Below are 18,119 nucleotides of genomic sequence, written 5' to 3'. Positions count from 1 at the left end.
AACCGCACGCACCGCCGCGGGCGGCGGCTTGCCAACATTGCCACCCTTGCCGCCCGCCGCCCCCAAAGCGCCGACATGTCGCCTCGCCGAGGCGCTGCCGTCCCCGCCGCGTCGGTTCGCAAATCTCACCAAGTCGCCACCGCACCTCGCCAGCACCGTAACTCGCCGCTGTGCCCGCCCACGCCAACTCACCACGTCGCTACCACCCCAAACGCCACTGCACCACCTCACCATCTCTTACCAATAGATCACAAAGTCACCGCCAAACCTCACCACACGGTCACCTCACCACCCCAACACAACCTCGCCATGCCATAATCCTACCTCAACGCATCATTTCTAAGTTAGCTCTCCATCTCACCGTGCCACCACACCGCCTGGCAACGCCGTCGCTAATTGCAATCACGAACGCCAATTACGACGCTCATCGTAGAGCTGCGAACCACACCGTGGCTCATCGCACCGCGGCGTGTGAAGGTCGGAGTGCGTGCCAGGTGGCTGTGTTTACCAGTGCGCCCCTCCCGTGGAGTGGGCAATGCAGTAGCAGCAGCAACAGCAGCAGCAGTAGCAATAGCAGCAGCAGCAATAGCAACAGTAACAATAGCATCAGCAGCAACAATAGCAGAAGTAACAATAGCAGCAGTAACAATAGCAGCAGCAACAATAGGAGCAGAAAGTAACAATAGCAGCAGCAGCAAGAGTGGCAGCATTAGGAGTGATATGAGCGGCTGTAGCAGCATTAGTAAAATGAGCATCATGAACAGCAGGAGTAGCGGTAGTCTCTCTCTCTCTTGTTCGTCCATCATAGTTGATGATGACCACGGCACATTTGTCATTTTGTTGGGTTTTGATGAGTGCGCAGATGGCTGAACAGGCCAATCAGAGCCCGGCATTCTCTGTGGCACACTGGACAGGTCAGGGAGGTAGCAGTCGTGCTAGGTATGTATTGTAAACTTCTTTCGCACCGTACATAGCCAACCGTGCTAAAAGGAGGTATGGGATATCAGCAGCAGCAGCAGCAGCGTCAGCAGCTTTCACCATCGAGCTGACTGGTGGTGCAACAACACGTCCAGCACGGGAAGTCCCACTCCACGCCGCACTGGAGAACAATCGTTTCGACGCCCCCCATCCCAAAACCTTCCCCACCCCCTCTCTAGTAATCAGAGGTCGCAAACGGGTTTTCATTCCTTACCCATACCCGGCCGCACCAGGGTTGCAAACGGGTACCCGTACCTGTACCCGGCCGTACCCGTACCCTACCCGTACCCGGCCGGGTATCGGGTAGGGTACGGGTATCGGGTACCTGATTGCGACCTCTGGGATGAAGCCATGTTGCAGGCGCGAGTGGGTTGATTTTAGGAACTTGAATTGTGAGAAGAGACAAGACGTTGGGAAATGAGTGACAAACAGTTACTCACCGGTGACTCACGGCCTACCCGTACCCGGCCGCACCAGGGTCGCAAACGGGTACCCGTACCCGTACCCAGCCGGGTACGGGTAGTCGGGTATCGGGTAGGGTACGGGTATCAGGTACCCAGTTGCGACCTCTGCTAGTAATGCAACTCTCAGCACGCGGGGTGAAACGTCGGACATCGAACCGGACAATACAGGGCATGACTGGCAAATCCATCGATCGGACAGCTGTAGCAAAGAGTTCTGCTGGGAAGGCTCCACGTGTGTGGGTAATGATGCCATGCCTGATGATGATGATGACAACCGCAGTAATAACCGGGTCGGCCTGCCGGATTCAAATTGCGAACCTCTGCAACAACAAACGGAAAAGTCCCAGCGCTCGGCGATGCCACTGTCCCAGTGTCACTCATGATGATTCTGCTGCTGATGATGATACTGCTGCTGATGATGATTCTGCTGCTGATGAGGATAAATACTACTGCTGATGCTGCTGCTGATGTATGACGCTGACGCTGCTGCTGATGATGTTGTTCCTTTTTGCCGCTCGCTGACTCGGGGGTAATAGCGGCGAGCCCCGCGGTAAACACCGATCGGCGCACGCAGCGCTTCCCGCGCTGCCAACGCCTCTCAACTAGGACAACAACAACATCCCGCGTGGCATCCACGTCCGCCACACAGGCCTCTAACGTGGCCGGCGGTGGCCGAGACGGAGCGGCGACATCGTCGTCAGCGTTTAGGCGGTGGTCCAAGCGACTTCCTGCGGCTCGAATGGGCGCTGCAGGAATTGGCGCTCGGCCTCCGTTTACAGCCGCCGTGCAGAGCCAAGAGCAAAAATTCCACGTTACTATGGCAGGGACGAGTCTACCCAGAGTTATCGTACAAAATCGACGGCTTGGCATAAAATTTGAAATTGGATGGAAGGGTGAACCCAGGTGAAATGTTTATTATTATTATAATTCCACTTGTTCCCCCTGGAAAGTCTCGCTGACTCTCAAGACTCATTTTCAGGATGGTCCTGCCAAGTTTCCGCAGTAGGGAGGCGATGTTGCGTGTGATCACAATTGACTAATTTGTGAGTAATATTTCAGCATTGTAATATTTTGGCCAATACCAGTTATATCTTTTTAATAGCTGTGAGGAAATTGGAGAACCCGGAGGAAACCCATGTAGAGAGAGCTAAAAGAACCCACACGAGTCGAGAATCAAACCCAGGGCCATCTGGCTGCGAGGCGCAGGCGTGAGTCCCGCGCTGCCCCACCGTGCCACCCGCGAGACGCTCTGCACCCGCGAGACGCTCTGCAAGTGCGAACCGCCACCAGCCCCGCTGGCAGAGCCTGGGCCGAGGGAGCGGGAGAGAGCAGGGCTGTGCCAACCTCGGCACAGCGACTCTACTGTTACAAAGGGGGCGGTGAGCGTGATGCGATGGAGGACTTCGCTTCAAGACAAAAGTTTGGCGAGACGGGGAGGGAAGCGGGGAGGTGGAGGGCGGTGATAGTGAGCTGCTGCTGCTGCCGGTGAGCCGAGGGTGAGAGGCACAGGGCAGCGCTCCCCACCCTGCCCCTGGCCCAGAGGTCACAGGATGTCAGGAGGGGTAACACGTCACACAGCGTGACCAGGGGGGTACACCACCGCCGCCACCACCCGGTCGTCTGCTAAAAGCACCCCTCCGCCCCTTGCCTTACACCGCCCGACCACCGCCACCTCGCAGTGGCAGCAGGATGTGAACGCTCCGGAGAGGAAACCGCAAGTAGGCGGGCGACGACGCTCGCCCCGACTCTAAACAAACACCAGCAGCGGCAGCGGTGACGTTGATCGCCAGCAACCCGCGACCCACGGCCTGCCAACCGACGGCCCGCGATGCCGCGGAGCTGGGCCCAAGCGGGGCCTGTTCAGCCAGGATGCCTCACCAAGTCTCAGGACTCAGGAGGCTCCGTTTCACGGTTGGGGGTGACGGTCGCGACGTTAAGTAACTTGCGGCGTTATTTTACTAATTTGGCAAACGTGGACCGTGACGCCGGCGCACACAATGGCCCTACTCTCTTGTGAGTGACGTCACAGGATCTTTAACGCCCGCTGCGAGTGAAGGGGACGGCACGTAGTGTTACTGCAGTAATCACACACCATAGTATTAACCAGGGCGGCCGCTGGATTCGAACCCTGAACCTCTACAGCAAGCGGTAAACGCGCTACTGCTCGGCCACTGCAGGTGCAAGATAGCACAGTTTACATACAAGATAGCACAGTTTACGTACAAGATAGCACAGTTTACGTACAAGATGTTCACCCGGGGGTCAAAGTTCTATAGTGGAAGCAGGTCTCCCTCACTTTATACGGTAAATACATTCCAAACAAGAAGGCATGCAAAGCAAAACCGCGTAACATGGAACGCACGGTCATCAAACCCACAATGCACTGCACAAGGAGAAAGCTGCCAAGCAGCGCGTACACTACAGACGGTACACACACAGCACACATACAGTGCACACAGTACACACACACAGTACACATACACAATGCACACAGTACACACACACAGTACACACAGTACACAGACACAGTACACATACACAATGCACACAGTACACACACACAGTACACACACACAGTACACACAGTGCACACACACAGTACACACACACAGTACACACACAGTGCACACACACAGTGCACACACACAGCACACACACACAGTACACACAGTACACACACGGTACACACACAGTACACACACAGTACACACACACGGTACACACACACGGTACACACACACAGTACACACACACAGTACACACACAGTACACAGAGTACACACACACGGTACACACACACAGTACACACAATGTTGTCCCACGTCCGACCGCATGCCTGGTGAATTCAAACCGCACGGCCGAGCCAACATGTTGGGTAGAGACAGAGAGAGAGAGACCGGTGGAGGTAGAGAGACAGGTGGAGGTAGAGAGACAGGTGTAGGTGTCCTTGTGTGACCCCCCCCCTCTGTGTGGTAGTGTGACTCCCCCCCCCCCCCTCTGTGTGGTAGCGTGACCCCCCCCCCCCTCTGTGTGGTAGCGTGACCCCCCCCCCGCCCAAACCAGTCTGGGCCATGGCTGTGACTGTGGTGGGGTTGGCCTATTGGCATTTGCACATTTAGTTATACGGCGATTGGAACAAAGTTGTGATTAGCCTTGGGTAGACATCCGTTCACTGGAGAGGAATCTGCCCAAGGGGGGCAGGGAGGTGGGAGGGTGGGGGGTGGTGGGGGATAGGTGGAGGGCGGGGGGTGGTGGGGGGTGGTGGTGGGGGTCATATTGCTGCCATCGAGTTTGTACCCCGGCCCTTCTTTCTGACCCCACTAAGGGGACAGTAATATTTCCACGGGGTGAGTCATTGATGCAATAGTATTTTGACCGCAGAAAAATAAAAATATCTCCACATTAAAGCAGTAGATGGCATGTTGACGTGATTCTGGGGGGCGGTTGAAGAGCATCTCACGCCCGAGTCGCGGGGCCCTCGCTCCTTGGCAGCCACGGCGCATTGCTCAGTTCCTGGCCCCGCGGGGGGGGGGGGGGGAGACTGTGGCACGCAGAGTACAGTGTGTGTGTGTGCTGCAGTGTGTGTGCTGAAGTGTGTGTGTGCTGCAGTGTGTGTGTGTGTGCTGCAGTGTGTGTGGTGCAGTGTGTGTGTGTGCTGCAGTGTGTGTGTGTGTGTCCTGCAGTGTGTGTGGTGCAGTGTGTGTGTGCTGCAGTGTGTGTGTGTGTGCTGCAATGTGTGTGGTGCAGTGTGTGTGTGTGCTGCAGTGTGTGTGTGTGTGTCCTGCAGTGTGTGTGGTGCAGTGTGTGTGTGCTGCAGTGTGTGTGTGTGTGCTGCAATGTGTGTGGTGCAGTGTGTGTGTGTGCTGCAGTGTGTGCGTGTGTGTCCTGCAGTGTGTGTGCTGCAGTGTGTGTGATGCAGTGTGTGTGTGTGCTGCAGTGTGTGTGTGTGCTGCAGTGTGTGTGTGTGCTGCAGTGTGTGTGTGTGCTGCAGTGTGTGTGCTGCAGTGTGTGTGGTGCAGTGTGTGTGTGTGCTGCAGTGTGTGTGTGTGCTGCAGTGTGTGGGTGTGCTGCAGTGTGTGTGTGTGCTGCAGTGTGTGTGTGCTGCAGTGTGTGTGTGCTGCAGTGTGTGTGTGTGCTGCAGTGTGTGTGTGTGCTGCAGTGTGTGTGTGTGCTGCAGTGTGTGTGTGCTGCAGTGTGTGTGTGCTGCAGTGTGTGTGTGTGCTGCAGTGTGTGTGGTGCAGTGTGTGTGTGTGCTGCAGTGTGTGTGTGTGCTGCAGTGTGTGTGTGTGCTGCAGTGTGTGTGGTGCAGTGTGTGTGTGTGCTGCAGTGTGTGTGTGTGCTGCAGTGTGTGTGTGTGCTGCAGTGTGTGTGTGTGCTGCAGTGTGTGTGTGCTGCAGTGTGTGTGTGTGCTGCAGTGTGTGTGTGTGCTGCAGTGTGTGTGTGTGTGTGCTGCAGTGTGTGTGTGTGTGTGCTGCAGTGTGTGTGTGTGCTGCAGTGTGTGTGTGTGTGTGTGCAGTGTGTGTGTGTGTGCAGTGTATGTGTGTGTGTGTGCTGCAGTGTGTGTGTCCTGCAGTGTGTGTGCGTTGCAGTGTGTGTGACCAGAGGTCTCACTCCGAATCAGTCGAGCGGCATTTTCTTTTCATCGGTTGCGTAACGCTGTGTGGAAGCTACCTGGTCTGTCACTTCGCACGAAACTCCAGGTCTTCTCGGCCAGTCATTCCCTCCCTTCTCCATGCTTGCGAAACGTGGACCCCCTAATGGAACATCTTCGCCGGTTAGAAACATTTAGCCTGGCCTGCCTACGATCCATCCTGGGTTTAACCAGGCTGGATTGTGTGAGCTCCTCCGGCAGGCAAGGCTGCGTTGGCTGGGTAATGTAGTCTGCATGCCCAGCCACCGCATGCCTAAACAGCTTTTGTTCAGCCGGATAGAGGAGGCTGAACGAGCACGGCACGGGCTCGAGAAGAGATGGAGTGATGTGGTACAGGAGGATGGGGAGCTGAGTGGACTGGCCGATGACTGGTACCAGCAGTGTCAAGATCGGCCTCTGGAGGAGGCTCGTAAAGGACGCTACTGGGTGGTTGGAGGCAGTCGCCCTCCAACAACGGAGGGGGGAGGAGCGACGCTCACAACAATGAGCGGAGCACTGGGTGGCTAAAGCACAGCAAGTTGGCACAGTATGGGTACAGGTGGTGCATCGGCCAGTCATCTCAGTCAGTCGACCCGTGGCACCTGGGTTTGTCCCGTGACCTGCGAACGGGCGTTCGACACTTCATGTGCCTCAAGGTGCACATAGCCTGGCACAAGCGTCGTGGTGACGTCACCGCCACTTATTGGCGAACGGTGGTTGTTGTTGTCTGTGGTTTACGTGTGTGTCTGTGTGTGTCTGTGTCTGTCTGTGTGTGTCTGTATGTGTGTGTTTGTGTGTGTGTGTTCTGGTGTGTTTACGTGTGTGTGGTTTACGTGTGTGGAATTTTAGCGATTGTATCTACGCAATCGCACTTTAGTACACCCTTTGTGTACACACACCACACATTTACACCGAAACCTCAGCTTCGGCAAATAAACGACTGTGCTGAACTGTTTGGCCACTTCTCATTACACATAACACGCAGCATTGTCACAAAACATAAACATCTCACACGAGTGATGACCATGACGATGATGATGATGAGACACTAAGACCCCTTCTTCTTAGTCACGGCTCAGCTCAAAACTTGAGCCGGTGGATTTTTCCAGGAACCGAGCCTGACCCGAGCCTGACCTGAGTCAGAGCCGAGCCTGACCCGAGCCAGGGCCCAGCTAGAGCCGAGAAGACGGCCATCAGAGGCTGTGCCAAGTCAGTGTGACGTCCGAGTTTAAACTCGCAACCACGGTGTCAACAAAACCTAAGACAGACAAGCTAAGACACGAACACGTGTGAGCAGGGCCACCCAGAGGTGGGGGTCGGGGCAATTTGACCCCCGTGTCTCACACCACAGAGGGCCCCACAACAAAGGCGGCCCTCTTGGGCCTCCCGGTCCCGGGCCTCGCCGAACCTCGGCGGGTCTGCCAGAGGGGAGGAGCTTCTGTGCGTAGAGCGGGAATGGAACTCGGGTCACTGGGTTCGGAGTGCGGTGAGCTGGCCGCTACGCTGACCCGCCCCCAGCTTTGACGGGCAGACACAAATTGACACACGCACACAGCTCACGTCGACCGTGTCATTGCAAGGGGCCCCCGTTCTGGCCGTCCTTGTAGCGCACATTTGGGAACAAAATAAGAAAAAGAAAGAGGCCTCGATCCAGCGGTAGAAATTCCACGTTACTATGACGCAAGCCACCATCGTGCGTGCAACAAGTGGTCGGTGCGGTCAGCAAGCGGTGCACGGATCCACATTGGAGGGAGTGGGGAGGGAGGGTGTTGGGCAGGAGTGCGTACATGCAGGCGTGTGTTCATACAGGCGTGCGTACACGCAGGTGTGCACACACCTGTGTGTGGACATTAGGGTGCCATTTAAAAGTCAAGTTTGTTATTTTCAAGGTCCATGCCTCCCGGTTGTATTTGTTTGCCGGTTAAACCGAGACGATCCCTCAATGTTGACGGGGCGCCCAATGGAGCGGAGATCAAAGTCGATAGACAGCACAGACGCAGAGGAGCAACAGGCGGCCCTCTCAGGTGACCTGCCGCCCACACTGGGCGTCTGTGGAAAAGAGCTTCATAGCTCATCGGATTCCTCCCGTCTAAACAAAGATTCTGATTCTGGGTAGGTGAGTGGGCGAGTGAGTAGGTGAGCAAGTAGGTGAGCGAGTAGGTGAGTGAGTAGGCGAGTAGTAGGGTTCCACTCAATATACGTACAGTCACAGTGTAGAGGCACAGACGCAGAGAAGAGGAGGAGATGGGGGGACTCTGAGGGCTCTTTGACTACGAAGAGAGTCGAATGAGATTCTCAGGTGTAACAAACTGGGAGGAGGGAGACATCCTACAACACTGAGACTTCTTTTCATATGCAGTGAGTGGCACACCCTGGTTGTGCGTAGAGGTGTGTGTCTGTGTGTGTGTGGGGAGCGGTAGTGTAGCGGTTAGCGCGTTGCGCTACGGGTTTGATTCCCGCTCACGGCCAACACCGGTGACGATTATCTGAACCGGTCCTGGGCCTCCCCTAGGTCGACTCGGCCTCAAATGAGTACCTGGTGCGATGTGTGCCGTCCCTCGTGTGCCATCCCGGCCTTCATAGGTGCTCGCTAACAGCATTTGCCCCAAAAGTCTGTAACAGATGTGTGTGTGTGCATACAGATATGTGTGTGTGTGTGCATACAGGTGGCCTTACCTGTCCATAATCCTTCTCGATGGCTGCCCGCTGCTTGCAGAACGACCTGCGGACCGACAGAAACAAATTGAACTCCACAAACTGCCACCGCACCGCACACGCACCGCCCACCTACACACGCACAACCTACCCACCCACGCACCACCCACACACGCACCACCCACACACGCACCACCCACCCACCACCTACCCACTGCTGGGACCCCCACCCCTGCTGGGACCCCCACGAGATGAAGCTCTGGGGGTTCCCACCTGATGGTGTTGGGCCCTACTCTGCCACGTTCTGGACGAGGTGGGAGTCACCCACACTTTGCCCCACCACACACAACCCGTCCATCACACAACAACTGTGCTGTCACCCATCCGTGCTGCTGGGGGGGGGGGGGAGAGGTGGGGGGGGGGGCTGGGAGGGCGGCATTGAAGAAACTTGCCCCCTTAGTTTGCCTAAAAACTAATTTAATTCGTCATGCACGCTAAAGAAAGCTGCTGTAATATTCGAAAAAAATATTAAATTAATTTCAAAAGATAAATCGTACGTACATGCATGTATTAATGCCAATCGAAGTTAGTTTGACCATTTGTTAAAATGAATATAAAAACCCTGTGTGCCATGACTTTTGGGCCATCCTTGATATCAGCTCATCTGGCAGGATGGAGGACTCGGGGGCAGCCGGGCTGAAGCGGTGTGGGGCCCTGCAGACCACCTAAAACATCGCCATGGGGACAACAAATCTCTCTCTCTCTCGCTCGGCAGTGAGCTCACTGTGGGGCGACGCACATGCTCGTGGAGCCAAGGGGCTCCTTTTCAACGGTGGCCCAGACGAAGTGGGGAGATTTGACGAGATAGCGAGATTCAAAAGGGCAGCGACCGCAAGTGTAAAAGGCACGAGTAGGCCGAGACGTCAAAGACACCCTGGGAACCCTCCAGCATCTCCCCGTGTGGCCAGCCCTCGGCTGCCACTCCATCACTGGTCCCACCCTGGGCTCCCCCTCCCCAACCATCCGGTGAGAATCCATGCGTGTCGATTTAATCCGCCGTGTAGTAGCGGGGGTGGTGCGGTTCCATAAAACTTTTACCGAGAAATCGACACCAACGCAGACACCGGGAGCCCCGAACACTGCGGTGAGGGTGGACAGCTCCTGGCCGTGACATCACCACCGCGAGCCCAGCACTCGGAACGCGGGCGGTGGTCGCACGTGGCCACCGCCTTAACCGTCCCAAAATAAACACAATCGTCACGGCGGGGCCAGCGGCAACCCCGCCGAGGAATGCGAATGGGGGCGGGGGGGGGAGTGCGGAAAAAAGGAGAGGGGGGCGGGAGGGGGGTGGGGGCAGAGACGTGGACGGGGGTCCCTTATCGTGGGAGAGAGTTCACGATCGACGTTCAAGGTCCACGCGGTGGCGCCGTATCGCCAAGGCTGGTGACGCAAGTCCACCCGCAACACCTGCAGGTGCAGCCTGTACTGGCAAGAGCTGCGAGCGAGCGCCTCTTAAGGCTGCCATGGATTTGGCGAACTCTATGCACTCAGACAAAGGGAGGAGTAGGCCTCGGGGTGTAGCGTGGTTGGCATGGGCCCCGGTGCAATTGCACCAACTTCACACTCGAGAGTTGCGCCACTACCCAGGACAGGGACAGCGACCAGCGCCAGCTCGTGGTCGCCGTGGCCTAGAGTCCAACCCAGGCTATCGGGACCGTGCCACCTTTGCTCGGCACTGCGTGAACAGATTCGGGGCCGCTCCTGCGCAGGTTTTCTCGCGGGATGAGCTGCCGCTGTTCGACGCGACGTCCAAAGCTTCGCTCCACATGCCAGAAGCTTCCTCGACCACGACGAAGCTGCCGACGCGGGGAAGCCAAACGTCGGACCTTGCGCCGGATGACATGCGCGGCACGACCCTTAACCCTGGGACGCATCACCAGGACTCACGACCACACACACGCAGACGCTCTCTGTCTCGCTCTCCTCCTGCACCTCGTCTCCTCCTGGCCCTGGGCCAAAGTCCAGCGCGACACTCGGCACGAACAGAGGCCCGCGCTGTCCGCCCTCGGGGTCAGGCCGCCCGCACCTCTCCTCCCCCCCCCGACCCCTCTCCCCCACCACCCTACCATCATAAACCACCACGCGGAAGTTTTATTATTTATTTAAAGGAAATATTTCACCTTGAAAGCCCCTTGCAAACAGGTCACCTTGCACACGGATCGTTTGTAAGGTGTTGAAGGTGTCAAGTAACGTTGATATATCGTACACACACACACGTACACACACACACGTACACACACACACGTACACACACACACGTACACACACACACGTACACACACACACGTACACACACACACGTACACACACACACGTACACACACACACGTACACACACGCACGTACACACACACACGCACACACACACACGTACACACACACACGTACACACACACACGTACACACAATCGCATACACACACGCACGTCCACGTAAATGTGTACACACGTATACACTCACGTACACCTACACCGTGGAACGTGTAAACACGCACAGTGTCTCGAGGCCTTATTCACAGCAAGCCGACTGCGTGACCATCGCGCCCAGTCACACGCGTCGACGCGCAGGCGAAGCGCGCGGGCGAGCGCGCGCTCAGGTGTGCGCTCAGGTGTCCGCTCACCGCCACCAGCTCACGGCGGCGGCCGTGCCAAGTGGAGTGCGACGGAGTTAACGCTCCGTGCCCTCATCAAGCACCGCGGTGGACTGTGAAGTGTTTCGATTGTGGTTGGTGAGCGTTTTATTGGTGGTTATTGGTGTTTGGGTAGTGATTGGTTGGTGTTTGGTTGGTGCTTGAATTGTGTTTGGTTGGTGGTTATTGGTGGTTGATGAGTGATTGGTTGGTTGGTGGTTGGTGGGTGGTTGGTGGACGGAGTCACACTGCACTGCAGAGTAAACACGCGGCGATGGTTCACGCATCCTCCAGCTGGTGGCTTCCTGCCAGGAATTTTTCAGATTCTTTAAAAAACGAGAACATGCTGTTGAGTCAGCTCTGCTGCCCATCCGTCCAGTCGCCCGCCCGCCAAGTCGCTCACCGGGTCACTCACTCGGTCATTAGGTCGTAGTGACAGTGGGTCGTTTGACGACTCCCAGCAGCAGCGATCGCGAGGCTGTTTAGAGACGGATGCCGCAACTACTGCCGCTGCTGCTGGTGGCACGTAGCACAATCAAGCCCCGTCACCCAGCACAACGCCTCTTGTTAATCCACTGCTGGATGACGGCGACCCCACACCGCGTGGGCCGTGGCGGCACAGGTCACAGATCCAAAACGCCAACGTTGGTTTGACGTTGGGACCAACATTCTCAGGTTTACTGGCTACAAATCCCAATTGTGTGATTTGAGAAAGAGATCGGAAATGATTTAATCCCAGATGAGATCAGCCCCTGACTGTTTGTCATGAATGCACATTCCATGCACCGTCCCGGTGGGAGCCGCCACCCACCCAGCCCTCCGAGCCCCCCGGCCCCCAGCCCACGGCTGGAATCCGCACGGATTCGTGGCGCAAGGATGACCTCACTTTCGTCTACGCGGTCGCAATTTCCCAAACCCGGAGTTCGCGTGACGCAAGCCTCGGGGTCTACGACATCGCCGGTAAACACGAGGCGAGCTCCAAGCAGAGCGTGACCCCCCTCCCCGTCCGGCGCAGCGGCGTCCAAAGAGCCAGCGACCCGCGCGCTCCACCAAGTCGAGCGCAGCAGCGCACACCGGCTGGTGACGGCCATCGAGCCAGCGCTTGTCTCCCGTTCGCGGCGCTGAGCTGGCGGTGGAAATTCCCCGTTCCTTTGATGGGGGGGGGGCCTCTTCAAAAGACAACCCACTGTTGACCTCCCCACAAAGTGGTAGTGATTTTATCGGCTGTGTGTCAGGTGATGTGTAGTGGCTGTGTGTAGTGGCTGTGTGTGTAGTGGCTGTGTGTGTAGTGGCTGTGTGTGTAGTGGCTGTATGTGTAGTGGCTGTGTGTGTAGGCTGTGTGTGTAGTGGCTGTGTGTGTAGTGGCTGTGTGTAGTGGCTGTGTGTGTAGTGGCTGTGTGTGTAGGCTGTGTGTGTTGTGGCTGTGTGTGTTGTGGCTGTGTGTGTAGTGGCTGTGTGTAGTGGCTGTGTGTGTAGTGGCTGTGTGTGTAGTGGCTGTGTGTGTAGTGGCTGTGTGTGTAGGCTGTGTGTGTAGTGGCTGTGTGTGTAGGCTGTGTGTGTAGTGGCTGTGTGTGTAGTGGCTGTGTGTGTAGTGGCTGTGTGTGTAGGCTGTGTGTGTAGTGGCTGTGTGTGTAGGCTGTGTGTGTAGTGGCTGTGTGTGTATAGGCTGTGTGTGTAGTGGCTGTGTGTGTAGAGGCTGTGTGTGTAGGCTGTGTGTGTAGGCTGTGTGTGTCAGGCTGTGTGTGTAGGCTGTGTGTAGGCTGTGTGTGTGTAGAGGCTGTGTGTGTATAGGCTGTGTGTCAGGCTGTGTGTGTAGGCTGTGTGTGTAGGCTGTGTGTGTAGGCTGTGTGTGTAGGCTGTGTGTGTAGAGGCTGTGTGTGTAGAGGCTGTGTGTGTCAGGCTGTGTGTGTCAGGCTGTGTGTGTAGGCAGTGTGTGTAGGCTGTGTGTGTGTATAGGCTGTGTGTGTATAGGCTGTGTGTGTAGGCTGTGTGTGTCAGGCTGTGTGTGTAGGCTGTGTGTATAGGCTGTGTGTGTAGGCTGTGTGTGTAGGCTGTGTGTGTGTAGAGACTGTGTGTGTAGAGGCAGTGTGTGTCAGGCTGTGTGTGTAGGCTGTGTGTGTCAGGCTGTGTGTGTCAGGCTGTGTGTGTAGGCTGTGTGTGTGTAGAGGCTGTGTGTGTAGGCTGTGTGTGTCAGGCTGTGTGTGTAGGCTGTGTGTGCAGGCTGTGTGTGTAGGCTGTGTGTGTATAGGCTGTCTGTGTATAGGCTGTGTGTGTAGGCTGTGTGTGTAGAGGCTGTGTGTGTAGGCTGTGTGTGTAGGCTGTGTGTGTGTCGGGCTGTGTGTGTCAGGCTGTGTGTGTCAGGCTGTGTGTGTAGGCTGTGTGTGTGTAGAGGCTGTGTGTGTATAGGCTGTGTGTGTGCAGAGGCTGTGTGTGTCAGGCTGTGTGTGTAGGCTGTGTGTCAGGCCGTGCTGCGCCGTGGTTCCACTTCGTGTTGCGTTGTGTCAACCGAATACGCACGGGCACATAGAGCAGCGCTCTCACAGGAATTAAATATCGCTCGACGCCAACACAGAGCCAGCCTTGTGACCAGCTGGCACGCCCGAATGCGCACGCACACGCACGACAACAATAACACACATCATCGCCGCCCCGATCCACTTGCGAGACTTTTGGGACAAGTGCCATGAGTGAGTAGCACCTCCGAAGGCCGGCACGGTGCACGGCACGGCGGCCTGCTATGCACCACACCCGCCTGCCTTTGTATCCCCAGTGCTGGTGTTTGAGACACACCGCAATCAGGTGCGAATGTCATTAAGGTTGGGTCGACCAAGCGGAGGCCCAGGACCCGTTCAGATAATCAGATCATCTTCACCGACGCTGCGAGCGGGAATTGAACTCGGGTCACCGGGTTCATAGAGCAGTGTGCTCACGACCGCACCAGCGCTCCCCACACACATGTACACACACACGCACACACACTCGTACACACACACGTACACATCCATACACACACGTACGAACAGGCACGTGTGCACGTCTCACCGGATGTCCTCCAGGAGGTCGCTCTCCTGCTGGTGTTTGGCCGTGAGCCGCGCAAGCTGCTCTGTCTGCGCGCACCGCACCTCCTGCGTCACCTTCGCCTGCACCACAACACCAGAGCGCGTCACAAACACAACCATCAGCACCATCATCACCACCGCCACTCAACGCCACCACCATCAGCGCCACCACCACCATCGCCACCACCATCAACGCCACGAGCGAGCGGCACTACCAACACCACCACCATCACTGCTGCCACCAATACAAGATGAATATCCCCTGTGTAGCCAGCCTCCACACGGTGAATATAAAACCCATGTTAAACCGATGGCATCGGCCCTATCCCAAACGCAGCGCACGAGCGCACGCGTGTTCCTCTATTTGTTTTAGGAATGTAAACAATGGATGAGACAAAGCCAAAGATTCCCCGCATAGCCGTCAACAGGCTGTTGGGGCAAGTGCTGTTAGCGAACACCTATTGAAGCCGGCACGGCACACGAGCAGGTGGCGTGGCCAGCACTACGCCCGGCCGCCTTTGTCTCCCCAGTGCAGATGTTTACACACCGCACAGCGTTAATCACCAATGTTGTGAGTTGTATTTACATTCTAATTCTAAAGGAATGAAGCGGGATCCCTCGTGGTCAGGAGTTCGCAGACGCCACGAAGCTTTCCTGGACAACTGCTGGACGTCACCACGCTTAGCTTCATGACTGTGTGAGGACCACTGCTGTCATTACGACACCTCACGATGTATTATTATTACTCAAAACGTGGTCTCTGTAGCAGTGCTGCCACCAGCATCATCATCATCACTGCCGAGTGTGTGCGACGTCAACACAATGTGCTTGTCACTACTCCCACGTGTCGATATTGTAAACATCAACACAACAACCATCAGCTGCAGCGGCAGCACCATCTTCAGCACCAACAGCATCATCAGCACCAACAGCATCATCAGCACCACCACCACCAGCATCATCATCAGCACCACAACCACCAGCATCAGCAGCACCACCACCAGCAGCATCAGCAGCAGCACCACCACCACCAGCATCATCATCAGCACCACAACCACCAGCATCAGCAGCAGCACCACCACCACCACCACCATCATCATCAGCAGCACCACCACCAGCATAATCATCATCAGCAGCAGCACCACCAGCATAATCATCATCAGCAGCAGCATCATCATCATTATCAGCACCACCACCAACATCATCATCAGCACCACCACCAACATCATCAACAGCACCACCAACATCATCATGAGCACCACCACCACCAGCAGCATCATCATCAGCACCACCACCAGCATCATCATCATCAGCACCACCACCAGCATCATCATCAGCACCACCACCACCACCAACATCATCATCATCAGCACCACCACCAACATCATCATCATCAGCACCACCACCAGCATCATCAGTAGCACCACCACCACCAGCAGCATCATCAGTAGCACCACCACCGCCACCACCAACACCACCACCAGCATAATCATCATCATCAACACCACCAACATCATCATCATCAGCACCACCACCACAACCACCAGCACCACCACCAACATCATCATCAGGAGAACCACCACCAGCACTACTTCCTGTCTGCCATGCATTTTCACACCTCGACAGGACCCAGAAGCAGATCACCTGCTGAGTATAATTATTACGGGATCGTAGATGAAGGGGCAGCGCTAGTGCAGTGGTTAGCACCCGGAGACCTGAGTTAGATTCCCGGACACGGCTAACATCAGTAGCGAGCGATAACGTCAGAAGCTAAGCATAGATGAGCCTGGATAGCGCTTGGAATGCAACCACCACGCAGAGGCTGTCACAGGCGCTTGCGTGGCTACCACGTGGGCAGCAGAGGGTAGCGTGTCAAAAGAAAACCCGCTACTGTACTGAACTCCTATGCTCGACCAGCGTGGTGAAGTATGGTCAATTAACCCCAACGCAACCCACGCGGCGTGGAGTTGGCCCGCACATCAGCAGCAGTGGATGGAAAATTACGATTAATAACAATCCGACGTTTGGGACCCATCAATCATCTCTGCATCTGTGTCCTCACATTGCCCCCCCCCCATCCCAGTCACCCACCACTTCACTCTCCCCATCAACCCCCGTGACTCCAACAAAAACAACACCACCACCAACAACAACAACCTCCACAAAATGTCCACAACTTCACCACCACTCCCACAACAACAACAACAGCTGCTGCTCCCCTAACCACGCCGTCAGAGTGAGACGCCAACTCTCCCCCCCCCACCAGCAGCAGCACCTCATCATCATCATCATCCCGGCTCCACCACACTCGCATCGATGGTGATTCTACGAGCGGCTAAAGGGCACGGTTCTGCATAATCACGGCATGACCAGCGTGGTGAAGTATGGTCAAACCGCCCCCATACAAACACGGCTCAGTCCATCAGCCCGTGTTGGCCTTCCAGACCACGAGCATCCAGCCGCAGGAGCAGCAGGCAAGCTGTGGCCTGGTTTCGACCTTTCTGGGCCTCATCCCAAACAAGTGACAGCGGCCACCAGCGAGCATTGTGTAATGTAGTAGAGTAGCAGTGGAGCGAGGGGGGCCCCCTATCTTAAAGAGAGGGCGGGAGGGGGGGCTCCTTGCCCATGAACATCGCCTCGTTCGCCAGCTCGAGCAAGCCTGGCGCTGCTGATGAGACACCGAGTGTCGAAACCGGCCCACAATGTGCGCCTGTCAAGTTGATACGTCCCACATTGGCTCCATCAAGGCCGGTCCTGACGACTTCCCCCCCGGGTTTAACCAACGTTGATGATGACGAAGATGACCTCCCAAAAGGGCCGTGTGGCTGACGGGATGTAGATGTGTATCCTTGTTGTTGTTTGTTGTTTAAATAAACGCGAAAGACAAACGTGGTCTCGTGCACTGCGGGACCACACCAGGGGTGATGCTGCTGCTGCCGCCTCTTACTCCATGCACCCCCCCCCAACAACAACCATCATCATCATCATCCCCGGGACCCCCGGCTGGGCTCATCTTACCTTCCGTGGGGGGGGCTGCATGATGACGCTGATGCTGAATCGTGGGGGGCCCCAGACTCGGGCTCAACTCGGCTCAGCTCAGAGAGCATCACACTGGCGAGCCTCCATCGGGGGCGATCACCTTTGTTGTTCCTTCTGCTGCTGCTGCTGCTTCTGGTGATGTTGCTGATGATGTTGCTGCTGCTGCTGATGATGATGCTGCTGATGATGCTGCTGATGGCGATGTTGAATCGCCTTGTGCTGCTGCTGCGAGAGACAGAGGAGTGAGAGGAGGAGGAGGAGACGGAGGAGGAGGAGGGCGCTGAGCGCGAGACGGACCCGCGAAGCGAACGCCGCTGCGCGCTTCCCGGGCGGGGACGGGGGAGGGGGCGGGGTGGAGAGGGGGAGGGGGGCGGGGCGGAGAGGGGGAGGGGGGCAGGGCGGAGAGGGGGCGGGGCGGAGAGGGGGAGGGGTGGAAAGAGGGAGGGAGGGGCTCGGGTGGAGCACGTGGTGCCAAGCCACCGCCCTGAGCTCGCGGAGCTGCAAAGACAAAGGTGCCCCGTGTAGCCTTCAACAGAGCGCTGGGGCAAGTGCTGCGAGTGAGCGGCACCTACGAAGAGGGCTGGCGGCGGCATATCGAGGAGGTG

The 18,119-nt window shown here is 56.5% G+C and overlaps 1 protein-coding gene across 1 annotated transcript in view; it reads right to left on the bottom strand.

Moving 5' to 3' along the window:
• Positions 1–17,851, bottom strand: part of LOC144722805 (F-BAR and double SH3 domains protein 2-like) — a 66,691-nt gene extending 48,840 nt beyond the window's left edge. The window contains 3 exon segments of the mRNA XM_078601239.1: positions 8,749–8,794; positions 14,459–14,556; positions 17,494–17,851. Coding sequence (XP_078457365.1) covers positions 8,749–8,794; positions 14,459–14,556; positions 17,494–17,514 — 165 coding nt within the window. The 5' untranslated portion in view covers positions 17,515–17,851.
• Positions 17,852–18,119: the final 268 nt, after the last annotated feature.

This window comes from Lampetra planeri, chromosome 15 (genome assembly GCF_965212315.1).
Source record: "Lampetra planeri chromosome 15, kcLamPlan1.2.h2, whole genome shotgun sequence".
NCBI lineage: Eukaryota > Metazoa > Chordata > Hyperoartia > Petromyzontiformes > Petromyzontidae > Lampetra > Lampetra planeri.
This window is presented reverse-complemented; position numbering and strand designations above follow the sequence as displayed.